General features: G+C 39.0%; 2 protein-coding genes across 2 annotated transcripts; one reads left to right on the top strand and one right to left on the bottom strand.

Annotated features, from left to right (window-relative positions):
• The first annotated feature begins 783 nt into the window (after positions 1–783).
• On the top strand, positions 784–8,958 carry LOC124278617 (cyclin-dependent kinase 2-like). The gene is made up of 8 exons (XM_046714378.1): positions 784–1,052; positions 1,616–1,693; positions 2,237–2,357; positions 4,310–4,480; positions 5,595–5,696; positions 6,015–6,084; positions 6,628–6,761; positions 6,887–8,958. The coding sequence occupies exons 1-8, from the start codon at positions 937–939 to the stop codon at positions 6,992–6,994; spliced, it is 900 nt and encodes a 299-aa protein (XP_046570334.1). The 5' UTR covers positions 784–936; the 3' UTR covers positions 6,995–8,958.
• Positions 8,959–11,031: 2,073 nt separating this feature from the next.
• Positions 11,032–17,184, bottom strand: LOC124278559. Its single transcript, XM_046714287.1, has 5 exons — positions 16,742–17,184; positions 16,331–16,563; positions 15,459–15,580; positions 15,155–15,243; positions 11,032–11,321 (listed from the first exon to the last, which is right to left on the bottom strand). The coding sequence occupies exons 2-5, from the start codon at positions 16,456–16,458 to the stop codon at positions 11,178–11,180; spliced, it is 483 nt and encodes a 160-aa protein (XP_046570243.1). The 5' UTR covers positions 16,459–16,563; positions 16,742–17,184; the 3' UTR covers positions 11,032–11,177.
• Positions 17,185–17,191: the final 7 nt, after the last annotated feature.

Raw genomic sequence — 17,191 nt, 5'->3', positions numbered from 1 at the left:
TGACCCCCCACTAAAATTTATGTACAAAGTAGGTGATCCCCTGCATGTCATGTACAACATCAATGACTACCCCTCTCCCCCATATTTTTAGCATTATTTTAAAATATTTTTTTGTCCAATTGCTGACCCCCCTCGTAAATGTGTACAAAATTTATGACCTCCCCAAAACAAAATGGGTGAAACACCTAATTAAAATCAACATCACCATCCCCCGGCCATAAATTATTAAATATTTGTAAACAAACCGGGGTGGACGGACAAATCATTTTGTTTCAGTCAGCGAAAGAACAAGAATACATGTGTACATTCTCAAAAGAGAGAAAGCACAGGTCATCTTTTAAAATACATAAACATGTCAAACATATTGTTGGGAAGCTTTCAATGACATACAAATCGTCGCAAAAAGAACACTGAACGTACGTGTGTACAGCGAGAATGTACGAATATGTACATCAAACTATACATGCCTGCGATACAATAACGGGGGAGTATTGCATATTGTAATTAAATCATTCCTTCGTCATATACACTATTGTGTACTGCATATCTGCAAAGAATGGTTGATTTCCAAACTTTAGTCGCTCTGTCGGCTTGGAAACGTGTCAATGTTTACTAAATGAAATGTTATCGTCTGCTCACGCGGGAAACTACCAACTCCACCCTGACTCGTGTGTCTAAGCCAATCAAAATATAGCGATCGTGGCCTAACTCCTCCTGTTGACTCTGTTCAACTTTCTATGACCTTTAAACTATCGTAAACCAACCAATCAAAGAAACGAACATGCGTTCTCCACGCCGAATCGCGCGGGAAATGGAACATTTGCCATTCAGAAACAACAACAGACTGAAAGATATCATCGCGGCCATAAATGGGTCTTAATCGGAAATAATTTGAAGAAAGTTTAACTGACAATACGCTGAGCACATATTTTGACGATGGAAAACTTTCAGAAAATTGAGAAGATTGGTGAAGGAACATATGGAGTGGTATACAAAGCGAGAGACAAAATCAACAACCGGCTTGTGGCCTTGAAGAAGATACGCTTGGATGCGTAAGATATTACTTGTTTTTGGTGTCATTAGTGACATATTAGATATTATAACATTTCGATGTTTGTGAATGATCATGATGCAACTTGCAAGTATGTATACGATGATTGGTTTGCTGTGCATGTAGAAATGTCGGAAAGCGATTGTCACTTTCGTTGACAGACGACAGAATATTGTTAATTCGTCTGAATGACAGTACCGCATTACACAGACCTAGACGGAAACACAGACAGTTAGATTTCAATGTTGTCAAATCCAATATGACAGTTGAATGATTTTCTCAAGTTACTTTATCAAAGATTTATTCTTTCTGTAAATGCCTTGTCAAATAAATAGTTATAGAACGATCAATATGAAAAGAACTTTTCACTAACATTTTGACATTATGTGTTATTTTGCTTGAAAATGTCCATGGTCTTCTACTGTTTAACCCAAATGACAAACTCATGACTGGATATAGTTTTAGCTCTGGATATGGTTTTAGTTCCAAGGATCTCTCCATGGCATGTAATGTCACATAAATCATGTAGATGTATGATGATTGATGATCTTATTGTATCTTTAGTGAATCAGAGGGTGTTCCAAGCACAGCTATCCGAGAAATTTCCTTGCTGAAGGAACTGGATCATCCAAATGTAGTGAGGTAGATATGTTTTCTCGTGACGCTTCAAATCTCAGGATGCTCATCCTTGACACTAATTTGAATGTGAATGTTACAAGATGTACTGGCTAGCGACCAGTTATCGCCAACACCTGGCTGAGGCGCTTGCACAGAGAGCTTGACTTGTACTTCTGTCGTATTTCACACATTGACACATCACAAAAGCGATAGGCTACAAGAGTTCAAATCAAGCTGTCTGCGCAAGCACTACATCCAGGTGTTGGCGATAACTGGTACGCGGTGATAACTGGTCGCTAGCCAGTAGTCATGCATAAGATATAGGTGGCACATGCAGTCAAACACTGTGATGTTGAAGTTTGACATGTCAAACATTGGGTTTACTTGCAGTAAACCTGTGCCTGCACATTCTTTCTTTGTTTATTATTTTTGGGTATTTTGAACCTTGAATAACTCAGATTATTTTCACAGGTCCCTCCTACTTTGATAAAGCAGTGTTTGACTGTAGTTAAATAAGGATGAGTCTTTGATGACTTGATGCAACTTCAATTTCTTTTTGTTTTCCAGGTTGTTGGATGTTGTCCACAGTGAGATGAAGCTTTACTTGGTGTTTGAGTATTTAAATCAAGATTTGAAGAAATACATGGACTGTGCCCCATCAGCAGGCCTATCACCAGCTCTTATCAAGGTATTGATGTAAATTTGAATCGTCGAAATTTAAGGATTTTAGTCTAGGGGCATTTGGGGTGGGGTGGGGTGTGTGTGTTATTGACCCCCAAAAGATACAATTGACCATCCATGTGTGAGCAATATGGATCCCTTGGTCCTTTATCCCCAAATCTGACCAATCACCTTTATCAACAGTGGCTTCTGTTACTGCTCATGATAAATACTGTATTGACACATTGTGAGGATGAAAGCTAGACAAATATGGATGGATTGCAGATTACAACCATATCAAAAATGCCAGCAGACCTTACAGTGGGCTCACATGATTAAATGTTACAGTTCTTTATCTATTCAATCTCAGAAATGTTCTAAAGATAATTATACTTCTGTTTATCTGAAGCACTGCTAGTCATTATTCTATCTTTGTTCTTGTGATGGATATGATCGTCAGGATAGATGTTCTTTGGATAAGATTTACAAAGTAGGATAAGCACCCTTTTAACATTAAGGATCAGCACAGATTTAGGTTCAAGCAAATGGGTATACCAGTTTCAGGATGTTTTCATTGGAATGGGAATCAGACTTTGTTAATTTCACCAATTTGCACTGATATAGATAAAATGTGTCAGGTAGTATTAATTTAGATTTTTTTAGGAAGCAGTTTCTAATATTGGAACATGAACAAGCTTATTGCCCCATGTGATTTATGAAATGTGTATGAATACAATATGTTGTATCACAAGCTTAAACAAGAGTCATCAGAAGATGACATATCCCCCCGGCCCCCATATCTTTGAAAGAACAAATCATCTGACAGTTACTTCAAGTCCAGCTTGATTTTAGACTAAGTGCAAATCGTTTCCATGGAAATCATGAAAAAAATAAATGACAAAAATCTGGAAATAGCAAAAGGCATCACTTCAAGATCTGCCTCATATATCTGCCAAGTTTTACTGAAAGATATTAAGAAGTTCTTGAGTTGTGCTCCGGAAACGAAACCTACCCGCCCTTTTGAGACTATAAGGCTGAATCGTTTCCATGGAAACCGAGAAAAATAAAATGACAAAAATCTGCAAATAGCAAAAGGCACCACTTTGGGATCTGCCTCACATATCTGCCAAGTTTTGCTGAAAGATATTAAGAAGTTTTCAAGTTGTGCTCCGGAAACAAAACCCACCCCTCCCTTTTGGGACTAAGTCCGAATCGTTTCCATGGAAACCGAGAAAATAATATATCACAAAAATCTGTAAACACCACTTAAGGTTCTGTTTGATATATCTACCAAGTTTTGTTGAAAAGTATTGAACGTTTCTTGAGTTATGCTTCGGAAACGAAGCCCACCCCTCCCTTTTGGGACTAAGTACGAATCGTTTCCATGGAAACCGGGAAAAATGAAAATGCCAAAAATCTGCAAATAGCAAAAGGCACCACTTTAGGATCTGTTTGCTATATCTACCAAGTCTTGTTGAAAAATATTGAACGGCTTTTGAGTTATGCGCCGGAAACGAAGCCCACCCCTCTTTAAGACTAAGTCCAAAACGTTTCCATGGAAACCGAGAAAAATTAAAATGACAATAATCTGTAAATAGCAAAAGGCACCACCTTAGGTTATGTTTGACATATCTTCTAATTTTTGATGACAAATATTGAACGGTGTTTGAGTTATGCTCCGGAAACAAAATGATTACGGAAGGACGGGGTGACGACTATATCCCACCGCATTACATGCCGGTGGGATAAAAATATATGGCTTTTTTTCTCATTTTGGCAGTATTTGTTGATTAGATTATGTCATTAGTAAAAAATGGGGGCAAATAGAGATGTGAGACGTTTGTAAATATTAGATATCAAGAACGATTCAAATTCTTCGGCCTCTGCAAAGTGATATATTCCTATAAGTCCAAATATGGCTGTTATTCAACCTGAGCCTTTGTGTTGGGATGGTTTGTATACTTGCTGCCATGGTTACAGAGTTACCTGCATCAGCTGCTGCAAGGAATCGGCTACTGCCACTCCCACCGAGTCCTGCACAGAGATTTGAAACCACAGAACCTCCTCATTGATACAGAGGGAAACATCAAACTAGCCGACTTTGGTCTAGCCCGTGCCTTCGGTGTGCCAGTGCGAACTTACACACATGAGGTAAATCGGTAGGGGTAGGCATTGCAGAGAACATTCATATTGCGATATATTACGATGCGAAAGCATGACTTCCGGTGTGAAAAACAGAAATACCCGAAGATTTCCGAGTGTTACGAAGTTTTTGGAACGCATGTCGGAAAATACCGGTTTTCGATCAGCGTATCGCAATACGTATCGTTTTCATGCCTGAACCGGTAAACCGGATATATCGCACAGCCCTGTTTGGTAGGGTTGAAAGAGACAGGGCTATATAGCATGTAGAGGATGTTTCTTCTGTCTTATATTACACAGTGATGGCAATTTTCCGTGGAGTTCCGCCAAATTTTGTTTCAAATTGATCAATTCTGTGAATCGTCTAAATCTGTTGAATCCCCCTCACCCCCCTCAATTTGATGACATAATATTAAGTTTTCAGCTGAAAATTGATTTTCCTGTTGCCATCCTTGATTACAGCATTCGATATCCATGTATTCTGCCTTCACTGTTGCTCTAACTAGTTTGTCAAAATGTACCAAATGGTTGCAAAAACATTAATGGAAAAAGGAAGTAAGCTACAGATTTTATTTGCTCCATTTTAGTAAGCTTTGACATATTATCTTTTAATTCTTAAGATGGAATATTCAAACATAATATCATTAACCAAAAAATTCATGAAATATGTACAATTCAACCAGTTTCTACTTATATTGTGTTATGGCTTATACCACCACCAGTGTTACTGTATGGAGGTACAAATCATATGGCAAGACTATTCTATACTATACTATGGCCAGACTATTTTGAGATATCATGAAAATGATGGATCAAGTTATGTTATAATCTGACCTAGTGACAATGATAGTTCTATCGCTTGCTTTGCCCATGACACTCCTTTGCCAGGGGATCATATATTTCTGATACATTCCTTATGTAGAGATTATCACTTACTTGAGCCATAATCATGATTAGTATTCACATCCTTAAGAACTTCTGCATGTTGACTTTTGTTTTGAGCTATATCAGATAGTGGGAAACATTGATGGTGTACCTTGCACTATCAGTTGGACTACCTAGCCTTGAGAGTATGAGATTATTTGGCTTTGATATGCATCACTGATGATTATTGTTTCAACAGGTGGTCACGCTGTGGTATCGAGCCCCTGAAATCCTTCTTGGTAGCAGATTCTATTCAACCCCAGTTGATGTATGGAGTCTGGGCTGTATCTTCGCTGAAATGGTACACTCAATCACTCAGCTCTTCTGACAGTTCCTGTTCAATAACAAGGGGAAACTACTTATATTCATGTCATTGATAACAAATAGACAACCAAATTATGTACAACATTACGTTAAGACAGTTTAACAATAAAATTTGAGCTGCTGATGTCATGTTAAAAAGCAGCATTATAGTTGGTTATGTATAAATAATAATTGAATCCTAAACAACTGACCTGTGCCTTGAGGGAGAGGGCCTCGAGGAAGCAACATAGGTTCAGTCTGCTACTATGGGCTGGATACTAATGTCTGTTAACCTACTTGTCCTTTGTTTGTATAGATCACTCGGAGAGCACTGTTCCCTGGGGATTCAGAAATTGATCAACTTTTTCGTGTTTTTCGTACATTAGGTGAGTTTGCTCAGCTGGTCAGAGACCGGTAATCTCATACTTATGTATATCCTGGCATCTCTCATATATTAGATATTTGTTCAAATATCTTTGTATGCTTCTTCAATGGAGCACAGAAACCTATGAAATCAGGGTGAACTTTGAGGCTTAGTTTACCAAGGTTCAGTCTGCTTTTCAAATTCCAAAACTTCATGTACTTTCTTACTGAAATGATTAGAATATGTTTTTATCAACTTTTCATGGGGCATTCTTTTTGATGATCTCCAACTGTGTTGAACATCTCAAGGACATTTTATATGACAATCAGCTTCTTAGTAAGAGGAGAATCAATTTGAAACAAGCAAGGAAGGATAACAATATATGGAATATAGGATGAAATAATTTCTTTATTATAGTAGGAGCAAGGTTTCTAAAAAACAAGAAATGTCTCACCTACTGTAATAAAGAAGTTGTAATCCATGTATTGTTACCCTTCCTTAATGATCCAACTTCTAAATGCTTCTCAAAGACATTTGAAACAACCAATTGATTTCCACTCTTCAGGAACTCCTGATGAGACAGTCTGGCCAGGAGTCACACAGCTTCCAGATTTCAAGTCCTCATTTCCTAAATGGGCTCATCGGAACGTTGGGTCTGTTGTTCCAAATTTGGTTGCTGAAGGAACTGATTTGCTGGCAGTAAGTGAAAAGACACTCCTTAATAATTTCTTACAGTAGTTGTGACAGTAAAACAGGCTGAACATGACATGATTTGTGAATGTGGATTAATAATCTCTTTAATGCCCTCTGCTTTTCTGTTTCAGCAAATGCTGTGTTATGAACCAAGCAAACGAATTTCTGCTAAGACAGCTCTGCACCATCCATACTTCATGGGAGTTGAAAGACAGAAGCCGGCATCCATGATTAACTGAACATAATCCATTACCGAACATATGTTTACAGCTAAGTCTTCATATTGCATGCAAAACAGTATGTTTAATCAGTTGAGACAATATTGATGAATAATGTTTATAAGGCTAATACTGACTTAACTTCAAATGTCAAGGCTTTTGAGAGCCCTGTATGCTGGTAAGAGCATTTTCTGTTTATATACATGTCCTTATACCAATATGCTATGTGGCTTTATTTATTTTACAACTATTGGATATGCAACTAAATTCAGAAATGATGCTTTTGTAGCTTGTGGGTATGAGAGGTATGGGTAGGTGGTGCTGGAATTTTCTTGCAAGATTTTATGTGCTACTATTTATTTTGGGCTAACATGCTTCTTACCAAAACACAATTTCAATGTGAACCATATGGTTTTATATCATTTAAGATATGTTCTTTTTTAGTATTGGCATTCATTACACTATATTTTCGTTGTTTTTGTGACAGTTAATAGCTTGCAAAAGAAATTGTAAAACATTTGTCTACATGCCCCCTCCACCATCCATAAACATCCCATATGCATAGTTCAGTGTATGACAAAGATGATTTCTCAGTAGAACATTACTTTTCATAAGTTGTCTGAATGAAGTCATCAATGATTGTCACGAGATATGGACTCCTTTATCCAGCTCTTTTGGAACTTGTGTAATCATACATATTTATTACTGAAATATAGTGCAGGTAAGTTAAAGTAATTTTTCAATCATCTTTTAGTGCTAATCATTTGCACAGAGAGCACTAGTGGAAGTATTGATGTCAGACCTCGGCTGTTGTAGTTACTCTGTATCAGCTGAGTATGAGTGAATGAGTTGAGCTTTGAACAGTATTTCAGCTACACCATGTTGTGTCAGCCTGAAGTGATGCAGGTCACAGACCTTTACTGTTTTGATGAAACATGGTATCATTTTAACAAACTTAAAACAAGCATAGGGCAAGCCCTGATTTGAACCTACAGTCATAGGTTTCTGGTACCCTCAAGGGAAACACCCTGAGAATTGTGGCACCATAGATAAATGGGCCATCTGTTCCCCCCATCTGCTGATGAGTGTCATGTCAGTTGAGCATGTTGAATCTTGGTCTCGCAGGAGAGGAAATGCATATTTTTAGACACTACTGTACACTATTTATGGAGGCTGAGAAACAACATGCTCTGCTGTGGTGACAGTAACATGTTTATGTTGTGCAATACATTATGTTGTAGAAGGTGCTGACTTTAGATGTACATTAGTGTTGTATCGTGATACTCAAGGTACAAGGCTGTAATATTTTATGTAAAAATGACCTCATTCAACAAAGAGCCTTGCACGCCAGGGCCTAGATTTTCGAAGCTCTCTTAGCGCTAAGATTATCGTAAGTTAATGTTAATGCATGGCACTTACGACTATCTTAGCGTTAAGAGAGCTTCGAAAATCTAGGCCCAGTTCTTAAGTTTTACTGAATCTGTCACAGGACTAAAACAGCTGTTGCAAACTGCCCTTTTAATGTTCTTTGGTTTGTGTCATGTTTACCTCAAATATTCCATATTAAATTACGGTAAATATGTTGTGACCATGGATTGATGTGTTGGGACTAGGGCAGAGAGCAGTGTCAGTGGGAGTTGTGACGGTCAACACGAACCAGTCAGCACCTGTCGCTTGTCATGTTGTGAGTGGGTTTTTACACTCATCAAATTAAAGGTTTTTAGAATTCTTTTTCATATTTTAGTAAGATGTGTGTTTGATTTTTGTGGCTGTACTAATTGAACATTTCATGATTATTGCAGATTAACTTGATTTTGTGTAAAGGAAATCCAGGTGTTCTGATGGATAGGGTGTCAGACCAGGTTACAATGAAGGTAGACTAGTTCACGCCAGATTGGTTTTGAAACTATGTGTTGTATATCTTTAGCTTACCAGTGTTTACTGCTTTGTGTTTTTGCTTGCCTTTTTCATTGGTTACAAAAAAGGTTATTATCCCCCACAACGCATTTTGCGGGGGGTATTAAAATGGACTCCGTCCGTCCGTCCGTGCACATTTGTCTTTTCCGGAGCAGAACTCTAAAACCGTTCAATATTTCTTCACCAAACTTTGCACATACATGGATGTGGTGGTGTACTGGTGCCTTTTGGTAGTTTTGGAATTCTGAATAAAATATTTTTGGCGTTTCCATGGCAACAAGTTCGACTTAGACTGAAATTGGTGGTAGTGCTCTTTTCCGGAGCAGAACTCTAAAACCGTTCAATATGTCTTCACCAAACTTGGCACATAGATAGATCTGGTGGTGTACTGGTGCCTTTTGGTAGTTTTGGAATTCTGAATAAAATATTTTTGGCGTTTCCATGGCAACAAGTTCGACTTAGACTGAAATTGGTGGTAGTGCTCTTTTCCGGAGCTGAACTCTAAAACTGTTCAATATGTCGTCACCAAACTTGGCACATAGATAGATCTGGTGGTGTACTGGTGCCTTTTGGTAGTTTTGGAATTCTGAATAAAATATTTTTGGCGTTTCCATGGCAACAAGTTTGACTTAGCCTGAAATTGATGATAGTGCTCCTTTCTGGAGCAGAACTTTTAAACCCTTTCAATACTCTCATAATCATGAAGAGTATTTTGCCATTGAGGGGGATATTGATGACTTTGTCTTCTTGTTTCATATACATATGAAGATACTGCAGATATCAGTGTATGAAATAAGGCCCGTCCGACCGCCTTAGATTTCTGTTGGTCTACATTTATAGCAAGCCAGTCAGATAATTTTTTTAGATGTTCCATACATTTGAGTAAATTCATCTTATCTTGGTGTCTGGTCTGGTTAAATCCATGTTGGGCTGGTAACATTTTGAAGTTACCAGCCCTGATGTCTGGCTGGGTTTTTGGCTTATTTCATACACTGCAGATATATACCTTGTTTCCTGTGGACATGAGAATCACCTGTGTAAACCCGGTATGAAAAAAGACACATTTGATATTGTGAAGTCAATAATTGTGTATAATAGAAATCACAAGTGCTAATTATCATGCTAATCATTGTAATTAATAAGAAAAGCGAAATATTAGTTTTTGGTGCAAATGGCATGTGCTGTAGGCAAGTGTAGCTGTTTTACAGGATGTGTTTTATGTATATATATATATATATATATTCTTTTTATGCCTAGTCCTATGGAAGCATTTCTTCATTGCATGGTTGTATTTTAGGTTTTGATCTACTTGGTTTTAACATGCTTTTGTCAGGTTCATCATGTAGAAATTCTCAGAAATGGTGAGAAAAAGGTTTGCTTTTTGATAGATTAGTGATGCATCCATTCATACAAACCTGGGTTCCCTTACCTAATGCACCTGTAGCACCAAAACTGTAGTAAGTGTGAAGTATTGAAAATTGGATAGTCACAGGATAGCGATAGCGCTACTGTTGCTTTAGGAAACGGACCCAGTTTGCGTATGACTTGAAATCAGAAGATTATTAATTCATTTGATTGTTTGGAACTACAGCTTATTTGTTGCTGTGACAGTTTCAGAGCCGAGCTGGTTTTAAATAGTTAAGATTTATCTGTAGATGTTCCTTATTTTCATTATGGAATCTTCTTTCTAACAGCAATACTTGCAATAAGAGTGTCCTACAATGCTGTGAGAGCGTAGCCTTTGTTGGCAGCCATACTTTCCTGTCTGATCCAGCCTTGTGTTCTCTATTTGAACCTGTTATTTGATGACATTTTAATTGTTCTTTCGAGTACACTGTTGCCAGCTAGGCTGAGGGTGATCAGTATGTAAATTATTCATTTTATTCATGTTACATTTAATCCTTACCTGTAGATTCAGGAAATTTAATTATTTTAATAAATATCATGCAAATTATAACTTTCTATTGTGTTGTGTTGTATTGAAGAGCAAAACCTTTGATCATGTCAAGAGAGGTCCATTGAATATCGGTGCTCATGATGTCAATCACTGGATTGACTCGATTATATACAGACTGCTGTGGTAAAGCCGGAATATTGCCGAGTGCTGCCTTAAAGACCAACAAAGCAAATACACCATTTCGTGAATTGACATTTATTTGTAATTTCAAAGATGTACATAAGGATGTGTTTACATTTACATATGTATATTAAGACTTTACTGTTCATTGCTATTTTTATCAGCAAGTAAACAGGTATGAATTCCCTGAGACTGCTTTTAAAGATAGAGTTATGATGCAAGGGAGTTGCATTCTCGTTCATCGGCAGCCTCAGTCACTTTCACCGTATCGGTCATTGACTGCGACGTCTTTTCTGCCTTACGACGTTTCTTGTTGGCTCTCCTCTGCCGCTTCACTTTCTGCTCACCTTCGAACTGAGAGACATAACATGTCAGCAGCTGGATTCAAGGGTAAGGATCATGGAAATGTCCCGAGTACCCACGTACATCTCTTATACTGTCTCAGTTCTGCTTTCGAACTGACAAATTGCATGCCGGTTAACTGCAAAGGGGCCGACTATGTCTGTGCATGTGCGCCCAGGATGCATGTCATATTTTCGGAATATTATCTCTGCTAGTGATTGGTTGTCTGATTGGTGACCCTTGACTGATTCTTTCCCATATTAAAGTACCAGTCAGTAATTCGAAGTCAGCTGAATTTCAAGACAAGCTGTGTTGATATTTTGGCCTCAGATCACTTATCTCCGATTGTATTTTTAACACTCTGTGTCTTACATTATAAACTGACCAGCAAAAAAAGGTAAACATCGGAATTAGATCAATATTATTTTCACACACATTTTTATCCCCCTGCATGTAATGTGGGGGGATATAATGAATCATTTTGTTTCCAGAGCATAACTCAAAACCGTTTCTCGTCCGCCTTTCTGTCCGTCCGTAATCATTTTGTTTCCAGAGCATAACTCAAAAACCGTTCAATATTTTTCAACAAAACTTGGTAGATATATCAAACAGATCCTTAAGTGGTACCTTTTGCTATTTGCAGATTTTTGACATTTTTATTTTTCCCGGTTTCCATGGAAACGATTCTGACTTAGGCCCAAAAGGGAGGGGTGGGCTTTGTTTCCGGAGCATAACTCAAGAACCGTTCAATATTTTTCAACAAAACTTGGTAGATATATCAAACAGAACCTTAAGTGGTGCCTTTTGCTATTAGCAGATTTTTGGCATTTATTATTTTCTCGGTTTCCAAACGATTCGGACTTAGTCCCAAAAGGAAGGGGTGGGCTTCGTTTCCAGAGCACAACTCGAAAACATCTTTATCTTTCAGCAAAATTTGGCAGATATATGAGACAGATATTGAATTGGTGCCTTTTGCTATTTACAGATTTTTGTCATTTATATTTTTTTTGGTTTCCATGGAAACGATTCGACTTAGTCCCAAAAGGGATGGGTGGGTTTTGTTTCCGGAGCACAACTCGAAAACCGTTTAATACCTTTCAATAGAACTTGGCAGATTTATGAGTCAGATTTTGAAGTGGTGCCTTTTGCTATTTACAGAGTTTTGGCATTTATATTTTTCATGATTTCCATGGAAACGATTTGGACTTAAAAAGACATCAAGCTGGACTTTAAGTAACTGTCAGATGATTTGTTCTTTCAAATATGTGGGGGCCGGGGGATATGTCATCTTCTGATGACTCTTGTTATTTATCTTGAAATGTCTAGAGCAACGATTCTCTAGACCCAGCCAACGTGTGGATGGCTTTAGGTCCGTGCATTTAGAAGATTATTTTCGCACTGTAAAAACAGGTGACAGGACTGACAATACTCTGACTCCACTTTTGCCCTATCCGTGTCGTTCCCCACACCTGTCGCCCACAGAACACCGTTTGGACCACTTGGATATCTCAGGAAGTGACGACACCACCGAAAAACTTTGAGCTGAAATTAGCCTCAGACGTGTGGAACCGGATGCCAAATCCCGCCTGAAATCATCTCCGTGTCATGGAGGATTTGGCTGCATGACAACCCAGGGAGGTCACATACACCATTCTGAAATTGTATACGGCTGCTTTCAAGAACGTCTTCCATTGTGGTTTCACAAAGATATTGAACATGTAAGGTCTTTCTCTGACCCAATGATTAATTTCCTATAAATGATCAAACCTATGCAGACTTGGTGACCCCAGCTCAATAATCAGATTCTTTTTTGTTATCAACAATGTTTACCGAATAATCAATTACGTCATGAAGTAGTGTGACGTGATTGTATGGTTTGTGCTGAATTCTCAAGTTGTACTGGTTCTGTCGCATCATCGTCTTGTCATCAACAAGACAATACACAATAGTTTGGTGTGTGACTTCTTGCCGGCTAATTCCAATGCTTACTTTCTTTAGCTAGTCAGTTTATATGTCCAGTAAACTATACTGAGTCAAACAAGAAACTTCACAATCATATATTAGATAATACATAAAAGAAAGGACACAAGAATGTGGTATAGTGGTTATCATTTATTTGTTAAGGTCGATAGGATAAAGTGAGAATAATCACAATGCCAATAGTCGGTTCCATGTGGTAGTCACAAGAAATTAAATCTGATGTTTCAAACGTTCAGTAGCGTGTGTGGCCTCCCCGTGCGTTCACAACTACCAAGCAACGCCTCCTCATGGACTGTCTGATGGGTGTACACATTATTGGGGAGTCAGTGCCATTGTTCCTGCAAAGCAGCACCAATATCCTGCAAATTCTGTGATTGGTTCCTGAGAGTGCACAGATCTTTACCATGAGCATCCCAGATGTGCTCGATTGGATTGAGATAAGGTGACCTTGACGGCCAGTCAAGAAAGTTGATTCCTGCGTTCTGCAGGTAATTTCAGGTCAAGTTGGCTGTATGGGGTCTGCCATTGTCATGTTGAAAGTACAGACCTGGACCATGTGCTGCCATGAATGGAATAAGTTCGGGGGCTAGCAACTGGTCGCGGTAAACTGCAGCATTAAGATTCCTACGGAACGGGCAATTCCACAGAATGCACCGTCGCCTCCACACTCTCATCCTACCATAAGCGAATCTGAGGGTAAATCTTGATTCTGAAGACAACTCGATTCCAGTCTCTCTGTGTCCATCGGAGTTGTCGTCTATGTAATGGCGTCAAAATGGTTCCGCGATATGGTCGTCGAACACGAAGGTGAACAGCTCGCAGCCGGTTTCGGATGGTTTGAGAAGCCATCGACCCCCTAGAAGCTCGTTTCTGGTTCCTGTACCCGTCAAAATTCAAAAGGAACGATTAAGGAGGTGACGATTAAGGAGGTGACGTAACAATTTGACGGTCCTCCGCCTGTGACGTCACCAGGGCCGTAGGGAGCAGGGGGGGGGGGGGGAGCTGCACCCTAGAATCTTTTAACAGATTAATTTTTGTGCATCGAACTATTGATATAACACTGTTTTAAAGTGGATGGTGGCGCCCCACCACACGTGGTCGACATGGCCTAGGGCGATGAGCAGTGGTGCCAGTTTGTTCAGTCGAGTCTGTAAATCATGAACAGTCGGACAGCTGCACCCTATTGTTCCTGCAACGTCACCTATTACTGACGTTCCCGCTTCCAGCATGCCAACGGCTGCACATTAATTCGAAAGGCGTGGCATAAGAATTGGCTGTCCTTGTTCGTGCTCTAAAGTGACTTTTCACTTTGTACAGTTGATGGGAACATGTCCCATCGAATGCACGTGCAATGATAAGATCACGTGACCAGTGGCACGTACAAAACACGTTTTAGCACTATTATGGGTGCACGAGTGAGTGAGTTTAGTTTTACGCCGCACTCAGCAATATTCCAGCTATATGGTGACGATCTGTAAATAATCGAGTCTGTACCAGACAATCCAGTGATCAACAGCATGAGCATCGATCTACGCAAGTGGGAACCGATGACATGTGTCAATCAAGTCAGCGAGCCTGGCTACCCGATCTCGTTAGTCGCCTCTTACGACAAGCATGGGTTACTGAAGATCAATATTCTAACCCGGATCTTCACGGGTTGTGGGGTGCACGATGTCTGGATTGACTTCAATGTGCTGTGGTGACTGTTTTCTTGAGTCGGTACTTGGTGATTAATATTATGATACCCGAAAACTGTCTTATATAACAATTCATATTTTTATTTACAAATATAAATTGTGAAGTTTATTATTTTGACTCAGTATAGTTTCTTTATACATATGAAACAATACAAATCAAGAACATACCCTTGCATCCAGCATGTCGTTTTTAAATCGTAACTCTAAAATCTCGGCTTCCTTGATATCGATGATCTTCTCCAGTTGCTTGGATTTTTCTGTAAGCAATACATTATCTCATGTTTACATATGATACACAGTAAGAAAAGCTTCAAACATTAAGACACTGACTGAGACCCAATATTTTAATCTCTACTCAAAGAAATATCGCAGTCCCATCTGTTTTCGCATTATACGTTCAGAAGGTCTCGTGGTCTCTGTACGAAAACATTGAAACTAAAGTATTGTACGAGTGATCCGTCAAATCGTATACCGTGCCAGAGGTAGCAATCCTTCAGAGCGTTGACCTTCAGCGTGTCGTACCGTCGGAACTCGTAGTCGAAGTATTGGTGCATGTTGCGTGCCCGGGACTCCACTTCCGCTACCACAGTCGACCTGGACACATGGACAGAAAGTTGAACTTTATTGGTCGTCCATGTTGCGTTGTAGGTCTACAAATGTTGATCTTTCATTGGCATTCCAGAAGTTGGAGAGTCCGTAATGCCCGTACAACTTTATGGATGACAACTTTTTGTTCATTGCATAGAGCGATGGTAGTTTCGGTGTAGATTCTAAACAGTTATCAAGCAAACAATCTACAACGAACGTCGCTCTTTGCAATAAACAAGAAGTTGTCATCCATAATGTTGTATGCTTCATTACATACTGATCAGTTATTTGTTATATGACAAGATCATCATGGGGGTCTTAGCCTGTTTTACCCTTACTTTACACGTGATGTTGGATGTCAAGGGTATAATAATAATAATAATAATAATAATTGATTTATAGAGCGCCTATTTCCAAAAGATATTGCTCAATGGCGCTATGAAAAGAAAGATATCAAGGAGATAAATTTGTTTCCCCTTCTGATATCCATATATGCTCCTTTTCTGGATCCACTTGCACAAATACATCTCGGCGACAGTTGTGCGAATTACGATCACTGAATTAAGATCGCTTTGTGCAAGTGGATCCTGTGCATAGGCTTGCGATGTACTGCGATCAAAATTATTGTCCTTGTCAATTTTAAGCTTGTATGGGTATGTCTGAAAACACACATTTGTATTAAAAATATTCTCCTAGGTAAAAGTTCATTATTGTTTTTCTATCTGCATCTATTATTTTTAACATCATCATATATACCTGTACATATCCAGTGACATACAGATTAAGGCCTGTCCGTCAGAAACATATCCTTTAACTGTCCCCGGGTGGAAGGTGAAGGCGAAATGGCCCGACTTCCTCTCCTGTAGGTTTATTATTCTTCCCATCTGACCTTCTCCTACTCTTCTTCTTCTTCCTGCCCTGCTTGTCAGATTTCAACAGTGGCTTGTCTTTATATGTTGGTTCCTCTCTGATACCATCATATGGATCACCTGAGTTTGGAGAAACCGATCATGAAACAATACGGTCATGTCAATCTCTTTCTCTCACAGAATGAATGAACACAAGTACATGTATATAGTCTGATATGAAGTATCGAAAAAGGCTCTTCACGACATTTCTTTCAACTGCAATTAAAATGATTATAACATGACAGAGACGTTTACTCACTAATTCCAAAAGTGTCACCCTCATCGTTCATGGTTGCCGAAAGAAGAATCCGATTGACATACAGATCAAGGGCATGTTCGTCAACAGGGGGGTTTCACTTCATCATCATCCTGTGATCCTTCATCATCATCGCTGTTGTAGGTGACGTTGGTAAACTCCCACGACGGAGCCGCGAGGGGAAGTTTCCTTCGCGTGTATAGGGTAGCATTTCCAGTCGAGAAAACAAATGAATCCGGTTTATCTGGAGCTTGATTTTCGCTTTGTGTACTCCCTGGAGGAGTACCAATCGTATCTGGGCGGAGAGTTGGTTCTGGATCTCAAAGCGGTATTTATGATAAAAGCCATTTTTCATTCAAAATATAAATCCTTGGTAGGCATCTCTATCAATAATGGAAATCTTTCAGTTGAAATAACAACGTGACTTGCTTTGACATGTGACGTCATGTTGCC

This window comes from Haliotis rubra, unplaced genomic scaffold, assembly GCF_003918875.1.
Source record: "Haliotis rubra isolate DU_JTF1 unplaced genomic scaffold, ASM391887v1 Scf24, whole genome shotgun sequence".
NCBI classification, from domain to species: Eukaryota; Metazoa; Mollusca; class Gastropoda; order Lepetellida; family Haliotidae; genus Haliotis; species Haliotis rubra.
The sequence above is the reverse complement of the archived record's forward strand: the minus strand, read 5'-3'. Positions and strand labels throughout refer to the sequence as shown.